We start from the raw sequence: 16793 nt of genomic DNA, 5'->3' as shown, positions 1-16793 counted from the left end.
ACGAAACTTCGCTAGAAGACCCCATATTAAAGTAGCAGCCCAGCGAAAGATGTCTTTCTACGAGAGATTATGTATGGAGGGCTCCGCCCCCAAAGGCATGATTACGCTCCTATATGCCCATCTTAGCACTGAAACTAAAGAATGGGGTAGATTGAAGTACACTGATCAATGGGAAGCGGATCTGGGGGAAGAACTGGAAGGAATCGAATGGCAGGAGATATGGGAAGCGAATAAGACCACCTCCATTTGCGTCAAGCTACAGGAGCAGGCTTGGAAAACCATGCTCAGGTGGTATACTACACCAGTGACTTTACATTAAATGCGAAAGATAGACACAGCCGATTGCTGGAGGGGCTGCGGACAACGAGGCACGTACATCCATATGTGGTGGGAATGCCCGAAAATAACCGAAAATATACAGTTTCTGGAAATCAGTAGAGGATCTACTGAAACAGAAGTTTGGCAAGCCTGTGGTCATGGATCCATGGACCTACCTGTTAAACAGATCTATTGAGGGCTGGACGAAAAAAGAGCAGAAGCTGGTGCGCACGATAACTTTAAGCGCCCGCATAGCAATGGCTTGGCTCTCACCCGGGGGCCCGGAATTCCGAGGGGTGGTGCCCAGGATAAGAGAATGTAGAATCATGGACGACCTGACTGCTAGATTAAAGGGGACGACCGTGACTTTCCAAAGGATAATGGGAACCGTGGGACAATAGCTTAGTAGGTTCTAGCAGTGACTGAAAGGGATCGGAGAGTTGTAGAAGCTAGGGACAAACGATGCAGTGACCCCGTGGCGACCTAGACCCTCATGGCCTCGCTCGTCTACCCGCACTTCCCCCCCCACTCTCTCAGACTACATCTCTCATCTCTCTTACTTCCCCCTCTTCTCTTCAACTTTTCTCCGCTTCTCTTTTATAGCTTCTTCTTCCCTCACCCCCCCTTAACCCTCTTTACTTGGACCTGCTCTCACCCCGTGGTATAGGGGTAAGGTTCTTCTCCTGTATTGATTCTTTTTCTTCTCTCTTCTTCTCTTTTCTCTTCTCTCATCTTTAATTTATCGATAACCAGGCACGATAGCGCAGCCGGAGAAACAAGGATGCCTAAAGACGAATATGGTTAGCGTAGAGTTAGGACTCCTTACTGAGATACACCGCCTGGAATAAACAAACTGGAACGCCTGGAATAAACAAAAAAACATCGATGGGAGGCAATGCACAAAGGGATTTACGGAGGGCTTGTCATAAGTGCTTATGATGCATGTTGTACATCTCAGGATGCTCACTTAATTTTCGGCTTCTGCGCAAGCCTGGTTTGTGTAATGTGCTTGTTATACCTATCGTGTGAAAAAAAAGGAAATAGTTTATTTTTTCAAAATGGTAAATGTACAGAATATCGGCTACCGACCTGAAAGTTCACAGATTATCGGTATCTGCTCTAAAAAATCAATATTAGCGATCCCTAATGGGTAACTAAAATGTAAAAGTAAAACTGGAGGGGAAAAAAGTTCAGCTGGAGACCTAGTTAATCCAGCTTTTTTTATGTCGTCAATTTAAAAATGAAATGTGTTTAAAACAAAATTGCGTATATAATGTATATTTCATTTTAACAAATTGAAATTCCATTTATCTTATTAACTGAGCTGCCAGGATTGGCAGCAGCTGTGAGGATTTATGATTATGATTGCAAAACCCAGTGAGTAAATTAGACACAAATACAGCTATCTGTGGGAAATAAAATGTGAAAAGTTGCCACGTCAGCAGAGTGAGGCAAGATAGGCATCATTAACTGATTACTAGCACAGTGCAGTAGAAGGCTCCTTTGTGCTCCGTACACAGTGTGTCACTTTGGTTCAGTTCTTCTGCTGATTAGAAGTCTGTACCGTCTGAATGTGCAGCTTCAGGCCACTCAAGGACGCAGTCTGTAGAACGATGGGCCTGGAAAATAGTTTTTGTTTGTGTGAGAGGTAAAAATAAATTGTACATTGTCTGAGCACATTCACCCCCCATTTATAGTACGACGTGGGAGGAAATCTTGTAAATGATGGAAATAAGTCTGTCAGAACGTTTTGTGTAGAATGAATTTCTTCAGAATAGAATTTTCTTTCCCCTTCGGAATGTTACGGAGTTTGTCTTTCTGCTTTGTCCTTTAAATTAGTTTTCCAGAGGCCATTGGCTAACGTTGTTATATCCAAACAAGTTATATTTATGTTTTAATTTTTTTCCCTTTTCTTTCTCTCCAAAAAGAAAAAAAAAACGAGCCAAAAGCACCTTCAAATGGGAGTCAACCCTAAAGTTTAAGAAACGTAACGTTTAGATTGTAAGCTTACGGGCCATCTAGCTTTTAGATTATATCACTACAACTGTGTGCAGTCACAGATAATCGATTATACAACATGTAAAAAAATGTAAAAAGATAAAACCCCAAAACTTTGTTATAACACTATTTAAAATGAGAGAAAAAGCACATGACGGATTACACAAACCGTACATATAGCGCCCTATTTTATTAGGTGAATAGTGTAGTTTATACAAAGAAATATGCTAGTCTAAAATGTATGTTGTGTGATCCAATATCTGTGACTGTGCAGAGTTGAAGTGATAAACTATACGTGGACTAATTTGGTGATCCATTTCATATATACACAGACTAGTTCCTATTAAGATACACTTTTTTCATACATTGATTTTATTTGGTCTCCCCTCTTATTATTCTCCCTGCTCCATTCTCTCCCTTCTTACTTCCAACCCCCCTTTGAAATTTAGAAGAATTTACAACAGTGTTTGTTAGAAAGCAGCATTTTAATACGAGCAGTTCCTGTATAAATGCATGTGATGCCGTCTTAAATATACGGAAATGTTTCCTACTGATGTCAGTCAGATGTTCTTTACTTGCCTTGTTCCAAAGCCGTAAACTAAAGTTTCCAACAAATGACACGTGAAATTGAGATGAATTTCTTGCAGAAGTACCAAAACATCGAACTGTTGGTGATAAAACCTTTATCTCCTTGCATCCTCCCCAAAAAGTGTTGGGTTCTCCATCTCCCCTTCCCCAGATTGTTACACTGGTGCATAATAAAGATGACTTAACGGGACATGCCATACACCATAAAAAATACAGCGCAGTGTAGTGATAATGGTGTCAAAAGTGCCCTGACCGCCACAACCCTCCACCCTTAAAATTAGTCAAATCATTTCAGACTTTTTACTTGGTGTCCACTGGGGTGCTGCTCTTTGCCCCTCTGCAGCCTTAGTGAGAGCCACTAGCTACGTCGTAGCAGATTATATTAGCCATCCTGAGCTAAACCTTGCAGTGCCAGATCATTGGCTAAGATATTGCTCTCAGCCATTGAGCCAAGCCCTGCATCACGTTGCGGCAGTGGCCGAGTGGCGCTCGGTGGACCACAGATAAGAATTCAAACTGTTCTAAAACTGTTTGCTTATGTTGGGGATACGGTGGGCAGGGCTCTGTAGTGTTTTTTTGTGTTTAGAGTGTTCCTTTAAATTACAAGTCTCAGAACTAGATATTGTAAAGTTTTGATAAAGGAATTCCACATTGTTATAGCTTGACTTATTTATTTTTACTTGCAATTCCTTGCAAATTCTCTGCACTTCTCTCTTTAGTGAATAAGACCCAGTCTGATATAATAAACTGTGGGGACCTCAGTGGAGTTTCATTTTCAAGTTTAAGAATGAGCCTGACAGTGTAGCAGTTTATGGACTCTGACTTTTTACTACATACTAAATCTCCTAATTCTCTTACTATCCCGTCTACATTGCTGCCATGCCAACCCAAATACCGGCACCCCTCCTTCTCTTCCTTTTTTTCACTGGTCTTTAACCTACTCAGAATGTCTCAGCTGTGATTCAGTTCCTTCATACGCAACATGTCTGTAGCCCCAAGCTTAAAAAAGTCATTTTCAGCCTATGCGATCCTTATAACTACTGTTCATTCTCATTCATTACATTTGTCTTTAACTAGTATCGTGCCTGTTTGTACATGTTAGATATGTGTTCATGCAAATGAATACTAATGATAAGAATTATGTATCATTTATTTAGAATCCCACACTATTATGTTTTTGTTTTTTTCTAGATCGGAGATTGCTCTTGAAGTAAACATTCCTGATTTTCTCACCCCAGTTAATGCAATGATAATGTTTACTGGGATGTCTAGTTCATCAGCGGTAAATAAAAATCCAATTACCCAATCAGAACAATTCTCCCCCTTTGATGCTGCAGCGACATTGGTGTTTGCTCAGAAATGCAGTAGGAGCTAATGCAGGTTTGGGCACTCTTTTCGTAGTGTCGCATGTGAAATTAGAGCACCGTGTGGATTCAGTCAGCAGCCAGGCATTCAATGTGACTTTAACAATAAACATGGCGGGCTGGGCTTGGCAGCCATGCTGGAGGGAAGCATTTCACTACAGCTCTTATAATTTATTGCTCTTTAGGCTATATTTTGATTTCAAATACCCTAAATGTGTGCTACGACTGATGTTGCAGCAGTGTTGGTTCGTCTTGGGCCTAATTGAGAGCAGATTATATTCAGATTGCAGCTACCCTGAGAGGAGAGAGAAACTTGAGGGATTGAGGTCTAGTTGATCAAATTGAGGGATTGCCTCAAAGGGCGAAAAAAGTGTCTGATCTTTGAAATTCTGCTTTTGCCCCGTTCTCCTCCCCTTTGGTCCGGTAGGGTTTATCCCGGTCCTCATCAGAGTGTCTGGCTCTTAAGCTTACCTGCTTGTTACATACTATTTCTGCAAGGGCAATATGACTGCATGAGGCTCAGTTAATATGGCTTCCTCTACAGCTACATTGCCCATGAATGTGTAGGCCTCCCTTTGGGACTGGAATAAAGAATTCTACGCTGCATTTGCTGTATGCAAGTAGTTTTGGCATCACATATCCAAATGTGAATCCCAACTCACTTCTATTGCCAATAAGGCAAATTCAGTCCAATGCTCTCTATCTGAACCAGGAACCCAGACGGGAGTTCACCCTGTTTACAGACCACAACACCTGGAGGATCTCTGTTATGTGGGACTCTCTGGGATCTTGGCCAGTTATGTGGAGAGTTCAAGGGAAGTTATGTGCAGAGTTTCTATATTGGGCTGGGCCTGGAGGAGTGGAGTGTATAGAGTATAAGGGCACTGTTGGGCCGAAACCAACAGCCCTCTCTGCAGCAGTGGCTTTCTATGCCTGCGGAGTGCAGCCCTTGGCAATTTAACTAGCCCACAAAGGGCCCATGGCAGGCTGTATGTCCCCGATCGGAGAATCGGATGAAGGCCCAGGGACTGATGGACTGCGTCCTACCAGCAAGGGGTTATTCCATTTTACGTGGAAATTGTTTTATTTTGTTCTATTAAGCAATTTTTTACTATTTCCTAATTTTGGGGGATATTCACACATTGTTGATATTCATCACATTGTTGATAAGCTTTTCTTAATATTGCTTGGCTTCATTTGGAAACCTCTGTATGTAATTCCCTTAGCTCAATAAAATATTATTTACAAAAAACAATAAACATGACTGATGATTTACAAAGAAAAAGAAAGATAAATAACAAAGTTGTGAAACAAAATATGGCATGACCGCCATCTTCCCTTTACCCTCCTGGACTTTCTGTCATTCACATGCTGCTTGCGCATGTGTTCACTGCTGACCTTTTTGTCTGTTGTGTTTGCCACTGGCAAGAAAAATGAAAAAAGCCTTCATGAAAGGACTGCGTAAACATTTTGCGTTATATATAACAGCATTAGCTGTAGTTGTTTAGAATGAAATGAATGAGTGAATTATCAGAGTGTTACCAGTGGAATATGCCTGATGGTTCCAATTGTTTCCATGGTGACAGACCCACGTTTAGTATTTTGTACAAATTTGCAGAACACCACACTTTGATAAATCAACCCCTATGTGTTTTATATAACAAAGCTGTTTAAGCAGTGCTGCACAAGATACATTAATGTCCTGTCCCTGTGGAATTCAAAGGGTTTAATTTAAAAAAGTTTCCATATAAAACCTATATATACTTTAGAAAAATATATTTAAGAATGACTTTTAAAATGTGCTGGTACAGGAACAGCGTAATTCCAGTGCTCTGTTATTACCCTGCACTGGTGAGAGAGCTCAAATCAGAGCTCCATCTGCAGAATCTCAGCATGCTAGTTTAATTCCTGGGTCATTCAGCCGCTCACCCATCTTAGGTCGATAGAATAGGTACCACTAGGTTGGCTAATAATAAAATGGATGTCCCAGGATGCTCCTGATTATATTAATAATATAAATTTATGGAAACACACAGAAAATCCCTACAAGACTGTGTTTTATTGGTGGTAGTGATAGGGATCTTGTCAGATTCCCTACTTCACATTGCATTCTGCAGAGACCGTTATTTGCTCTACATAAAGTACTAGGAGAACCAGATTATCATTAATGCATGTATCCATCTTGCTTGCTGATTCAGTTTTTGGATAGTTTTTGGAAAACAAAAAAAAAATTTGTAGGCACCTATAAGTAAGTTGTTTTATTTATTTTTATCCACCTTGTGTTTACATTAGGTGAGAAATTCCTCTACACTTCTCTTCAGCACGCTGATTACCAGAATATTTGGAGTCAAAAGAGGAAAGGATGAACGATCCAAGAAAAATAGGTAAGCACCACTTGAAACGAGCGTCACTTGTGAAGAATGTCTTGGCCAACACCAATTTACAAACATTCCATGCTTTCAGGGATTTATCTTTTGCCTTATGTTACACCAAAAACACCCGGCATCTTGTTTTATATCCCTTCATATGCCAAGCTAGAAAAACCTGAACGTAGGATATAGTCTGGTGCTTAATTCATTGAGGCCAACCATATTAAAATAGTCACTTCTGATGAAACACGGCTGTAATTTATTAGCACCAATTTTAAGCAAAAATTATGCAAGAAAGAAAGAACCACAAACTGGAGTTTGAAGCTTGTGCTGTGTAACGCTAAACAAAGAAGTGAAAGTGACAGAGGTAATAGTGGATATACATGTTAGTCAAAGAGTAGTGAGGAATCAAAGGTGCTCCCAAGGCGGCGAGCCATTGGTGACATGCTGGGAGGGAGGGAGGGAGGGAGGGAGGAAGAGAATAGTGGAATTGAAAGTGATGGACAAGATGGATGGACGAAGAGTACTCCAGTTTTGACGAGGTTTGTTTTTAGAAAATGTGAAGACATCCAGTGGTCAAACTGTGAAGAGAATAAAAAGTGCCCAGCAAATTGAATATGGAGGCTTGACTGGACAGATCTATGACCGCTAGAAGTCGTGTTTCCAGCAGCCTACATCAAGACTTTCAATGAAGATATGCAAGAGCCTGCTTAGCTATACAGCATAGTATGGGTGTCTGGAAGTGATAGGCTGAGAGTGCCCATGCTGAGTGTTCTTTGGCTTAATCCATAGTGTGAAATGGTATGGTCAAAATTAAAAATCCAAAGACATAACGGTGTGGTGTGATATGAGGAAAATGTATTCAGCTCAGAAGTACAAAACATATACAAAGTTTTAGACTCAAGCCTTAATCGTGTAGACAGAATAAAGAACAAAGAAAATATTGGTGGTTTTTAGAATATTCCTGCGCAAACATCTGCCTCAATCTGGTGAAATCATGTCATCGAAGAAGAAAACACCATAATACACCCGAGGGGAGGGGGGGGAGGAGAAATGTGGCATGTCTGGTTTTCATAGAGACAGGTTGAAAATATGTGTAATATAGTGTGGATAAAAAACAAGGGACAGAGATATGAGACACCATATAACACAGGGGTTGAAGACAGAGAAAAGGCATGATGAAAGATTTGTGCAAATAACAGAAAATGTAAAAATCGGCTTGCCATGATAGCTAAATGTGGCACCACCTGTGTGCAAACTAGTACTAGCACTGAGAGGTTGGAATAGACATTTAAGGCATTGATTCAGTGTCCTCGTCTTACGGATTAAACATAGGAAGAACTTATAAACAGCATATGACTATATCACACATTTTCAATTTTGGATATGTTTTTGTTCTCGTGATCCTGATAATTTTTTTAATTTTTTAATATTTTTTTCTACTTTTTACATATTTCTACACACTGTGATGCCCTTGGATTTTTGATTTTGAAGACGTTTTAAGGGATTACAGATCCCTTCCACGGTGCTCCAGGGTGGCAGCAGTCACTATTTATTTCCCTGTGTGCAGCACTACGGTTGGAATTATGAAATGGGCCCTGCATAATTTTAAAAATCTGTTGAAGTGGTTATGGTGTCTACAGTGTTTATTTATTTTAAACCGTAAACAAATTAAATTAAAGGTAATTTTGCCTGTATCCTTTGATCCAAACAGCCATTTTACAGCATGCCCAAGGTTTTTGAAAGTTGTCGCTTTACATAGGACAAATTTGGGGAAAAAAAAATCTTATAATACTTCATTGGACTAAATCCTCATGCATTTGTTTTCTTGAGCCCATAATGATTAGTGTTTAACAGCCCTATGAAACGATCCATTTTATGGCTCTGTAATCCCTCTAATCACCTACATCTGTCTTCTCCTATCATCATCTCCATTTAATCACGTTTTTAAGACTGTTTCAATGTAGTGTCCATTAGATGGGACCTGTCCCCCTCTCATTAGCTTTAAGATCTTCGAATAGTCCTCAAAGACCCCGCAGCTTTCAATGCTAAACTATCCATATAACCCAAAATTAACCTCACCTCCAACTGAGAACTACTTAACTCTGAGCCAGATATAAAAGTCTTCAAATTTAGAACCATTGTGTGTTTGACCCCACTCTCCTAATGTTCTGCATATTTCTTAATCCCTCTAAGGTTTGTACTTTTAATAGGCTGGGCCTTTTGTCTCCTTCACGTGTCTGTTATGAGTTATCAACTTGTTCTATACTTCTTATCGCTGTTATCTTTATTTTCTAGCTTTTTGGTTTCTTTATGTCCTTATGTTGGCAGAACAAATAACTAGACAATAAGATTTATTTTGCGTAATCCGCAGTTTTCCAGGATTGAGGATTTTAGTAGGAGTTTTAATTTTCTTCCTTTATTAGCCAACTGGTTACTAATAAGAAGCAACGAAATACCAGCTTTAAAGGCACTTAATAAGAATGAATGTATAGCTTGGAAGCTATTGGGAAGTAGCATTATGGTAACTTTAATGGATTTAACAAAGGGTGATATTTTCTGTAGAAAGAGGGTAGCTGGAACACAAAACAAGGTTTGGAGATAAGGAAAAGTATGGGTAACACACACAAAATAAGTGTGTGTGTGTGTGTGTGTGTGTGTGTGTGTCCCCAAAATAACCAGAGTATTTCAGTATGTAATTATACACTTTTTATTGGACTAGCATTATATTTAAAGGACACGCTCTCAAGAGTTTCCCTGACTTCCTCAGATCTAAAACGATACTGTTTTTAATATGACAAAAGCTGATATTGTTAGAGAAGAGGGCGTGAGGGGGTGTCGTAAATAGAAGACTGGCTTGAAAGTGAAAAGGGCAAAGTAGCTGAGAATGGCAGAACAAGGACAAACAGAGATGAGACAAACAAATAAAACCTCAAAGATTAGCAAATAACAACATGCAGCTGCATAATATGGGTATATACAGTTGCAAGAAAAAGTATGTGAACCCTTTGGAATGATATGGATTTCTGCACAAATTGGTCATAAAATGTGATCTGATCATCATCTAAGTCACAACAATAGACAATCACAGTCTGCTTAAACTAATAACACACAAAGAATGAAATGTTGCCATGTTTTTATTGAACACACCATGTAAACATTCACAGTGCAGGTGAAAAAAGTATGTGAACCCCTAGACTAATGACATCTCCAAGAGCTAATTGGAGTTGAGATGTCAGCCAACTGGAGTCCAATCAATGAGATGAGATTGGAGGTGTTGGTTACAGCTGCCCTATAAAAAAACACACACCAGTTCTGGGTTTGCTTTTAACAAGAAGCATTGCCTGTTGTGAATGATGCCTTGCACAAAAGAGCTTTCAGAAGACCTACAATTAAGAATTGTTGACTTGCATAAAGCTGGAAAGGGTTATAAAAAGCCTTGCTGTTCATCAGTCCACGGTAAGACAAATTGTCTATAAATGGAGAAAGCTCAGCACTGCTGCTACTCTCCCTAGGAGTGGCCGTCCTGTAAAGATGACTGCAAGAGCACAGCGCAGACTGCTCAATGAGGTAAAGAAGAATCCTAGAGTGTCGGCTAAAGACTTACAAAAGTCACTGGCAAATGCTAACATCCCTGTTAGCGAATCTACAATACGTAAAACACTAAACAAGAATGGATTTCATGGGAGGATACCACAGAGGAAGCCACTGCTGTCCAAACAAAACATTGCTGCACGTTTACAGTTTGCACAAGAGCACCTGCAGTACTGGCAAAATATTCTGTGGACAGATGAAACCAAAGTTGAGTTGTTTGGAAGAAACACACAACACTATATATGTGTAGAAAAAGAGGCACAGCACACCAACATCAAAACCTCATCCCAACTGTGAAGTATGGTGGTGGGGGCATCATGGTTTGGGGCTGCTTTGCTGCGTCACGGCAAGTTTATCAAGACATTTTGCAGGAGAACTTAAGGCCATCTGTCTACCAGCTGAAGCTCAACAGAAAATGGGTGTTGCAACAGGACAATGACCCAAAGCATAGAAGTAAATCAACAACAGAATGGCTTAAACAGAAGAAAATACGCCTTCTGAAGTGGCCTAGTCAGAGTCCTGACCTCAACCCGATTGAGATGCTGTGGCATGACCTCAAGAAAGCGATTCACACCAGACATCCCAAGAATATTGCTGAACTGAAACAGTTCTGTAAAGAGGAATGGTCAAGAATTACTCCTGACAGTTGTGCACGTCTGATCTGCAACTACAGGAAATGTTTGGTTGAAGTTATTGCTGCCAAAGGAGGTTCAACCAGTTATTAAATCCAAGGGTTCACATACTTTTTCCACGTGCACGGTGAATGTTTACATGGTGTGTTCAATAAAAACATGGCAACATTTCATTCTTTGTGTTATTAGTTTAAGCAGACTGTGATTGTCTATTGTTGTGTCTTAGATGATGATCAGATCACATTTTATGACCATTTTGTGCAGAAATCCATATCATTCCAAAGGGTTCACATACTTTTTTTGCAACTGTATAATGATCAGCCACAACATTAAAACCACCTGCCTAATTCACCTTACCTCATGTAGGTCCCTCTCAAGCTACCAAAAGAGCTTTGATGCATCGAGGCATGGGCTTCACAACAGTGTTACTTTTGGCAGCAAATTTCAATTTAATATTAGTCTTAGTCTTTTGACTAAATAGCCATTTTAGTTTGTCATATTTTAGTTGACTAAATCTCCACTAGATTTTAGTTGACACGGCTAAAATCGAATGGGTTTAGTTAAAGCCTCTATCTGTCTCTTTTGCCTCTTCCCCAGCGACTCTGTGTCTCTTTGTGTCCTCTCAGCCGCTCTAGTTGTCTCTCTTCCAAGCCCTGGTCTGTCTCGTTTGCCCCTTCCACAAACACTGTGCAGTGTTAAAGGGACACTATAGTCACCAGAACAACTACAGGTTATCGTATTTGTTTTGGTGAGTAGAATTATACCCTTCAGGCTTTTTGCAGTAAACACTGTCTTTTCAGAGAAAATGCAGTGTTTACATTACAGCCTAGTGATAACACCACTGGCCATTCCTCAGATGGCTGCCAGAGATGCTTCCTGGGGCAGTGCTGCACAGTGTGACTGACATTCAGTGTCTCCACCCTCTGCATACAGACACTGAATATTCTTATTCAATGTTTCTCTATGAGGAAATGCTGATTGACCAGGGCTGTGTTTGACTTGTGCTGGCTCTGCCCCATGATCTGCTTCCTTGAACATCTCAGCCAATCCAATGGGGAAGTATTGTGATTGGCTCAGACCACCAAACAGGGGCAGGTCAGAGACTCAGGGGCAGAGCCAGCAGCTACAGACTTGAATACAAGTAAGATTTTACTATATTTAGGGAAGCAAGAGGGAACCAGGGGGGCTAGATGGTAGTTTTAACACTGTAGGGTCAAGAATACGTGTGTGTTCCTGACCCTATAGTGCTCCTTTAGTTTTGGCAGCAAATTTCAGTTTTAGTTATAGTCTTTTGACGACAATGACATCTTAGTTTTAGTTGTGTTTTTGTAGCCGTCTGTCCTGGGGCCGCTTTCAGCTGTGGCTGCGACCAGCTGCAAGACAGGAAAAATATTTCCTGATTTTTGCTCTCCCGGCCACAAGAGGGCAGTGTGTTAAATTAGGGGTAGGGAGGGCAGTTTATTAAAGTGAAGTGGGGGCTGTCTATTCAATTACAGTGGAGGGAGGAGTAGCAGTGCATTAGATTGGGTGAAAGGGGCAGTGTAAAACAGTGGAGGGAGGGGGGCAATGTATTAGATTTGTGGGCAGTGTATTAGCATGGGGAAAAAGGCGCTGAACGCTCCCCATTGAGATGCTGTTTGGCTGTGCAGCTTTTTGCCGCACATGCACAATAAGTTTGATGAGCTCAGCCAAAGTGAATAACACACTCAGGGCCGGACTGGGAAAAAAATTCGGCCCGGGCATTTTTCAATCAGAGCGGCCCCCTAAGAAGGGGGCGGGGCCAGAGAGGGTGTGTTTTGTCATCACTAATGACAAGCATGCCCCCTCTCAAAGTGAGCATGTTGGTTCAATGCGCAGAGCCCAGCTGAAGAGCTCTGGCATTAGAAAAAGGCCATGAATTTGTTCTGCGCAGCGCAAGCAAATTTAATAACATGCTTGCACTGAGTTGGCTTTTAAATTGTCTCTGGTGTCTCCACAAGTGGGATACCAGAGGACAAAAGGGCCAGGAAAGTGTATGGTGCATGTGTTTGGAGACTGCTTGTGGGATTGCGTGTGTGTAGAGTGTGGTGTGGTATTGTGTAAATAGGTCAATTTCATTTGTGTTTGTGGTGTAATATGTGTGGCTAGGGGCTGTAGAGAGTGTGTGTATAGGGGGCATAATGTTATAGGGGATGTAGCGAGTGTGTGCATACGGGCTGTAGTGTGTGTATATAGGTGACGTAGTGTGTGTAGGGTTTGTAGAGAGGGTATGTTTAGAGAATGTTGTATGTGTTTGCTGACAAGGAATGTAGTGTGTGTTTAGGTGGTGCAGTGTGTGTGTGTAGGAGATCTAGTGTGTAAAGGACCCAGAGTGTGTATAGGAGATTGTGTTTGTGTGTGCATATAGGGTAAGGGATCTAGTGTGTATCTGGAGTGTAATGTATGTAGTTGTGCTGTGTGAGGGGTGCTGTAGTGTGTGTATATATATATTTTTATATATATATATATATATATATATATATATATATATTTATATGGAAGTATTGTATGTGTGAGGGGCGCAGTGTGTGTGTATGTAAGAGGGGTGCTGTGTGTGAGGGTGTTTTTATCTGCCGTCACATTCTAGGTTTCTAATTTACTTTGTCTTTTAACTCACTGAGGGTTATTTTATATATTATATATATGTGTGTGTATATATATATATATATATATATATATATATATATATATAATATATTTATGTATATGTGCTGTGTGTGTGAGCGAGGGTGCTGTCTGTCTGAGGGTGCTGTGTGTGAGTGAGGGTGCGCTGTGTGTCTGGGTGCTGTGTGTGAGAGTGCTGTGTATGTCTGGGTGCTGTGTGTGTCTAGGGGTGCTGTGTGTGTCTGGGGGTGCTGTGTGTGTCTGGGGTGCTGTGTGTGTCTGGGGGTGCTGTGTGTGTCTGGGGGTGCTGTGTGTGTCTGGGGGTGCTGTGTGTGTCTGAGGGTGCTGTGTGTGTCTGAGGGTGCTGTGTGTGTCTGGGGGTGCTGTGTGTGTCTGGGGGTGCTGTGTGTGTCTGGGGGTGCTGTGTGTGTCTGGGGGTGCTGTGTGTGTCTGGGGGTGCTGTGTGTGTCTGGGGGTGCTGTGTGTGTCTGGGGGTGCTGTGTGTGTCTGGGGGTGCTGTGTGTGTCTGGGGGTGCTGTGTGTGTCTGGGGGTGCTGTGTGTGTCTGGGGGTGCTGTGTGTGTCTGGGGGTGCTGTGTGTGTCTGGGGGTGTTGTGTGTGTCTGGGGGTGCTGTGTGTCTGGGGGTGCGGTGTGTGTCTGGGGGTGCTGTGTGTGTCTGGGGGTGTTGTGTGTGTCTGGGGGTGTTGTGTGTGTGTCTGGGGGTGCTTTTTGTGTGTCTGGGGGTGCTGTGTGTGTGTCTGGGGGTGCTGTGTGTGTGTCTGGGGGTGCTGTGTGTGTGTCTGGGGGTGCTGTGTGTGTGTCTGGGGGTGCTGTGTGTGTGTCTGGGGGTGCTGTGTGTGTGTCTGGGGGTGCTGTGTGTGTGTCTGGGGGTGCTGTGTGTGTGTCTGGGGGTGCTGTGTGTGTGTCTGGGGGTGCTGTGTGTGTCTGGGGGTGTTGTGTGTGTCTGGGGGTGTTGTGTGTGTGTCTGGGGGTGCTGTGTGTGTGTCTGGGGGTGCTGTGTGTGTGTCTGGGGGTGCTGTGTGTGTGTCTGGGGGTGCTGTGTGTGTGTCTGGGGGTGCTGTGTGTGTGTCTGGGGGTGCTGTGTGTGTGTCTGGGGGTGCTGTGTGTGTCTGGGGGTGCTGTGTGTGTGTCTGGGGGTGCTGTGTGTGTGTCTGGGGGTGCTGTGTGTGTGTCTGGGGGTGCTGTGTGTGTGTCTGGGGGTGCTGTGTGTGTCTGGGTGCTGTGTGTGTCTGGGGGTGCTGTGTGTGTCTGAGGGTGCTGTGTGTGTCTGAGGGTGCTGTGTGTGTGAGGGTGCTGTGTGTGAGGGTGCTGTGTGTCTGGGGTGCTGTGTGTGTGGGGGGGTGTTGTGTGTGTCTGGGGGTGTTGTGTGTGTCTGGGGGTGCTGTGTGTGTCTGGGGGTGCTGTGTGTGTCTGGGGGTGCTGTGTGTGTCTGGGGGTGCTGTGTGTGTCTGGGGGTGCTGTGTGTGTCTGGGGGTGCTGTGTGTGTCTGGGGGTGCTGTGTGTGTCTGAGGGTGCTGTGTGTGTCTGAGGGTGCTGTGTGTGTCTGGGGGTGCTGTGTGTGTCTGGGGGTGCTGTGTGTGTCTGGGGGTGCTGTGTGTGTCTGGGGGTGCTGTGTGTGTCTGGGGGTGCTGTGTGTGTCTGGGGGTGCTGTGTGTGTCTGGGGGTGCTGTGTGTGTCTGGGGGTGCTGTGTGTGTCTGGGGGTGCTGTGTGTGTCTGGGGGTGCTGTGTGTGTCTGGGGGTGCTGTGTGTGTCTGGGGGTGCTGTGTGTGTCTGGGGGTGCTGTGTGTCTGGGGGTGCTGTGTGTGTCTGGGGGTGCTGTGTGTGTCTGGGGGTGTTGTGTGTGTCTGGGGGTGTTGTGTGTGTGTCTGGGGGTGCTTTTTGTGTGTCTGGGGGTGCTGTGTGTGTGTCTGGGGGTGCTGTGTGTGTGTCTGGGGGTGCTGTGTGTGTGTCTGGGGGTGCTGTGTGTGTGTCTGGGGGTGCTGTGTGTGTGTCTGGGGGTGCTGTGTGTGTGTCTGGGGGTGCTGTGTGTGTGTCTGGGGGTGCTGTGTGTGTGTCTGGGGGTGCTGTGTGTGTGTCTGGGGGTGCTGTGTGTGTGTCTGGGGGTGCTGTGTGTGTGTCTGGGGGTGCTGTGTGTGTGTCTGGGGGTGCTGTGTGTGTGTCTGGGGGTGCTGTGTGTGTGTCTGGGGGTGCTGTGTGTGTGTCTGGGGGTGCTGTGTGTGTCTGGGTGCTGTGTGTGTCTGAGGGTGCTGTGTGTGTCTGGGGGTGCTGTGTGTGTCTGGGGGTGCTGTGTGTGTCTGAGGGTGCTGTGTGTGTCTGAGGGTGCTGTGTGTGTCTGAGGGTGCTGTGTGTGTCTGAGGGTGCTGTGTGTCTGGGGGTGCTGTGTGTGAGGGTGCTGTGTGTGAGGGTGCTGTGTGTCTGGGGTGCTGTGTGTGTGGGGGGGTGTTGTGTGTGTCTGGGGGTGTTGTGTGTGTCTGGGGGTGTTGTGTGTGTCTGGGGGTGCTGTGTGTGTCTGGGGGTGCTGTGTGTGTCTGGGGGTGCTGTGTGTGTCTGGGGGTGCTGTGTGTGTCTGGGGGTGCTGTGTGTGTCTGGGGGTGCTGTGTGTGTCTGAGGGTGCTGTGTGTGTCTGAGGGTGCTGTGTGTGTCTGAGGGTGCTGTGTGTGTCTGAGGGTGCTGTGTGTGTCTGGGGGTGCTGTGTGTGAGGGTGCTGTGTGTGAGGGTGCTGTGTGTGAGGGTGCTGTGTGTGGGGGTGCTGTGTGTGTGTCTGAGGGTGCTGTGTGTGTGAGTCTGAATGTATTTATTTAAATTTAAATATATTTTTTGTTATTTTAAAAAAAAAAAAGTTATATTCCCCCCCCCCCCCCCCCCTCGGAGGGGGTGTGTGTGGTGTGCCGTGCTGCCATGCTTCCTTCCCTGGTGGTCCAGTGGTGAGATCTCGCGAGATCTGAGCGTTGCCGCGGTAACCGCGGCAACGCCCAGACCTCGCGAGAGGACCCGGCGGAGCTGCTGGCTAGAGCTCCGCCGGTCCTCTCCTCCCTCCCACGCCGGCGGCCGCATCTTAGTGTCTCTGGGCCGGTGAGGGAGGCACTATGCAGGGCCGGCACACTGATAGCACTGGCCCTGCAGGGGCTGGCAGGGGAGATTCCCTGCCGGCCTCGGTCCCACGGCCATCGCGGCCCACCGGGCATTTGCCGATGGCCAGTCCGGGCCTGAACACACTCCTAGAACTTCAGAATAAACAAGATAACATAATTTGTTTTTTTACAGCTGTGCAACAGCATACATTCAC

At 44.4% G+C, this 16793-nt stretch overlaps 1 protein-coding gene across 1 annotated transcript in view; it reads left to right on the top strand.

The window, feature by feature from the left end:
- The window catches only part of THADA (THADA armadillo repeat containing), a 519919-nt gene that overhangs the window by 138601 nt on the left and 364525 nt on the right, over window positions 1–16793 (top strand). The window contains exon 26 of the mRNA XM_063443899.1: window positions 6561–6652. Within this exon, the coding sequence (XP_063299969.1) occupies window positions 6561–6652 (92 nt within the window). The remainder of the gene's footprint in view (window positions 1–6560; window positions 6653–16793) is intronic.

Source organism: Pelobates fuscus, chromosome 2, assembly GCF_036172605.1.
Source record: "Pelobates fuscus isolate aPelFus1 chromosome 2, aPelFus1.pri, whole genome shotgun sequence".
NCBI lineage: Eukaryota > Metazoa > Chordata > Amphibia > Anura > Pelobatidae > Pelobates > Pelobates fuscus.
Note: the sequence above shows the minus strand (reverse complement) of the source record. Positions and strands in the feature narration are given on the sequence as shown.